The sequence below is a fragment of the Arachis ipaensis genome, chromosome B09 (assembly GCF_000816755.2).
Source record: "Arachis ipaensis cultivar K30076 chromosome B09, Araip1.1, whole genome shotgun sequence".
NCBI classification, from domain to species: domain Eukaryota; kingdom Viridiplantae; phylum Streptophyta; class Magnoliopsida; order Fabales; family Fabaceae; genus Arachis; species Arachis ipaensis.
In genome coordinates this window covers 131,503,299-131,506,572 of record NC_029793.2, presented here as the reverse complement: position 1 = coordinate 131,506,572, position 3,274 = coordinate 131,503,299, and the positions used below count along the sequence as shown (strand labels likewise).

At 37.9% G+C, this 3,274-nt stretch overlaps 1 protein-coding gene across 1 annotated transcript; it reads left to right on the top strand.

Annotated features, from left to right (window-relative positions):
- Positions 211-2,312, top strand: LOC107616474 (serine/threonine-protein phosphatase 7 long form homolog). Its single transcript, XM_016318427.1, has 5 exons — positions 211-276; positions 703-1,445; positions 1,527-1,614; positions 1,716-1,796; positions 2,295-2,312. Exons 1-5 carry the CDS (start codon positions 211-213, stop codon positions 2,310-2,312), a joined length of 996 nt encoding a protein of 331 aa, XP_016173913.1.

Genomic DNA, 3,274 nt, shown 5'->3' with positions numbered 1-3,274 from the left:
AGTAGCAGTTTACGTGTGTGTGTGTGTAAACCGCTACTGCCAGTAGCGGTTTATGTGTGCTGCATTGCCTATATAAACCGTAGTTGTAGCCACGGATTATGCATTTAGATGGTTTGTGGAGTTTTTTAGAGAGAGGAAATTCTAGAGAGAGGTCAGAGCAAGTTGTGAGCGGGTCCGAGGTATCTCAGCGGCGACTTCTGGCCAGTTATCATGGCAGGCAGGACCCTGTACCGACTGAACGGTGTTGCGCATATTGCCGGTTCTATTGGGGACGAGGTTAGTTAAAATTTATTTTTTTCTAGGCTTTGCATATGTTAGTCAGAAAATGGTAGGTTAGGTAGACGAATTAGAATTTATAGAATATTCCCTCTAGTTTGAAATTAGGCTTTGCATGCTAGGATGTTAGTTCACTGGTTAGGGAAAGGGATAGCTGACGTTAGTGAATTATTTTAGTTTGGTTAGGGTATTTGTATGATATAAAGTTTTAAATTTTAAAGCTTTATAGTATTTTAACATTTCTGGCTGTTATTTATTAAAGTATGGATGTTGTTATTTTTCCTATCGTGACTAGAGAATTTTTTTATTTTTTATTTAGAAGAATTTTTTGATGGTTTAATATATTTGTATCCGGTTAGTTATGGCAAATTTTTTAAGGATAGGAGAATTTAATTGGACTCTGTATATCTTTCTTGTTCTGTGCAGCCCACTAGGTGTATATACAGTGTGAGACGGCAACAGAATATGCCCTCGCATGATAGGATCATCCCGTATTTAGAGAGGGCTGGATTGTACCATTTGGCCAGGCTAAACAGCGAATGGTTATGGTTGGATGAGCCACTGGTTAGTGCGTTCGTTGAGAGGTGGCGTCCTGAGACGCATACGTTCCACCTGCCTTTCGGAGAATGCACAGTGACATTGCAGGACGTGGCATTTCAGCTAGGGCTGCCTGTGGATGGGGAGGCTGTGAGTGGTTGCCTTGGTGAGTTTGAGACATACATGGAGGGTGGCCGACCAGCTTGGGAGTGGTTTGAGGACCTATTTGGTGAGCGGCCTCCACCGAATAAGGTCAAGCAGATGACAGTACACTTTACATGGTTTCGCGATAGGTTTAGGGTGCTACCAGCAGATGCGAGCGAGGAGACTGTCCGCATTTACGCACGGCCCTACATCATGATGCTGTTATCGACTCAGTTATTTGGGGACAAGAGTGCGAACCGGGTACATATACGGTGGTTGCCATTTGTGGCAAACCTTGATGACATGGGGATGTATAGCTGGGGGTCGGCCGCTCTGGCATGGCTGTACCGATGCATGTGTCGGGTAGCGAACAGAAATGTGACTAATCTTGCGGGCCCGCTCCAGTTGCTACAGAGTTGGATATTCTGGCGGTTTCCGTCTTTGAGGCCGGAAGGGTTTGAGGCTTTCTCTTTCCCGCTGGCATCCAGGTATGCGTTATGTTTTTTTACTGTTAACAAATTTCTTTGGCGTTTTTATGGTAGTTTGTGTCTCATATGACTTAAATTTAGGTGGTCTGCCTACTTACCTCCTAACGATAGAAAGGAGCAGAGAGTCATAAGGTATCGGCTTGCATTGGATCGATTGACCGCTCGTGATGTAAGTTTTATAGCAGTTAGAGTTTCATTTTTGCTTTGCTATCTAGTCGTGACTAGATATATACTTGTTGTTGTAATGTATGATGAGTTTTGAAATTTCAGATTGTATGGGAGCCATACTCCGCACTTGATGTACTTGCCGTTGTCCATCCAGAGATACTTACACGTAAACCGCTACTGACAGTAGCGGTTTACACACACACACACGCACGTAAACCGCTACTGCCAGTAGCGATTTACACTCACACACACGCACGTAAACCGCTGCTGGCAGCAGCGGTTTACACTCACACACTCACACACATAAACCGCGGCTGGTTGTAGCGGTTTATGCATACCTGTAAATCGCTACTGCCAGTAGCGGTTTACATAAAATAGTGAAACAATACATTTGCGTATTGAATTTGGAAACAATGTATTTGCGTAATATTGGGGGTCAAACAATTTAGATGCGTAAATTGCCCTTAAAAGAATGTATATAATATATATGAAATAATCCATAGACCTATTGCCTTAAGATTTTAGATAAAATGTAACATATAACTTGATATTATGATTATTACTTACTTAATCTAAACAACCATAAATAATTTACGCTCTTACATAAGTAGTGATGATGTCAAATTACTATTTATTATATATTACCTTCAATAACAATAATGTATATTCCTGTATTGTCAGTGTTTAACACTTCCATAATTAAAATATACATTTAATTAAATGGCAATGGCCACATTCATATATATATGCATGAATTTAAGAGAGAGAGTGTGTGTGTATATCACTTAATTAATCGGATTTTAATAAGTTTCCTCTATATATAGATCAATGAAATGCATGAAGCTTGTGATGATAACAAAGACAGTACTAGTGTAGGAATTCAAAGAGCACTCATTTATCAAAAGCCAAATTCTTATTGTTGAATTGGTTGTGAATTGTAGACATAGAGCAAATAAATCAAAGAAGTAGTGCATATAGAAGCCTATAGGCACTAATATTGAACATGAGCACACGTCATCATAAGGTGGCACTGATGTCATCATAATATAAACTCCACTCAAAGGGACTTATATATATATATAAATGGTGTTGGTAGTGGTGGTGCAACTATCATCAAATGTTTGAATAGCCTTTTCAAAAATTAAATTAAAAATTAAAATTACTAAAATATCGATATTTTTAAAATATTTAAAATTTTTCTTAAAAAATTAATACGAAACATTATAAAAATAAATGTATGTACAAACATAAAAGGTATATATTAAAAAATGAAAAAGCTAAGAAGAATGGGACCGAAGCAGACATGCGTGTGACCACAAAAGTGCCCTAAAAAACAAGTACTCTTTGCCTCTAAGCTTCCATGCCCTAATTAAAGAAAAAATGAAAATAATAATTAGCTATTGAAAAAAAAAAAAAAGCTTAAAGGGGTAGCTAGGTAGGGATTTCATGCTGAAGAAGCATGTTAATAGTAACATTGCAGAAAGAAAAGGAAACATGCCTACTAACTGACCATGTTAAGAAAAAGATAACCCTATTTCCCAAAAGAAATAGTGAAAGAATGCATCACAGGAGACATAGTAATGTGGTTATGTGTACTTGCAATTAAAATGTTACATTATTTCAAACTTCTCTTACTTATATATTCTAATGTCCTTGTATAT

Excerpts from the sequence above, each read along its gene's own strand:
- LOC107616474 (XM_016318427.1), top strand. The coding sequence starts at position 211 with ATGGCAGGCAGGACCCTGTACCGACTGAACGGTGTTGCGCATATTGCC. Across the intron at positions 277-702 it reads CCGGTTCTATTGGGGACGAG|CCCACTAGGTGTATATACAG; the intron begins GTTAGTTAAAAT and ends TGTTCTGTGCAG. Across the intron at positions 1,446-1,526 it reads TCTTTCCCGCTGGCATCCAG|GTGGTCTGCCTACTTACCTC; the intron begins GTATGCGTTATG and ends ACTTAAATTTAG.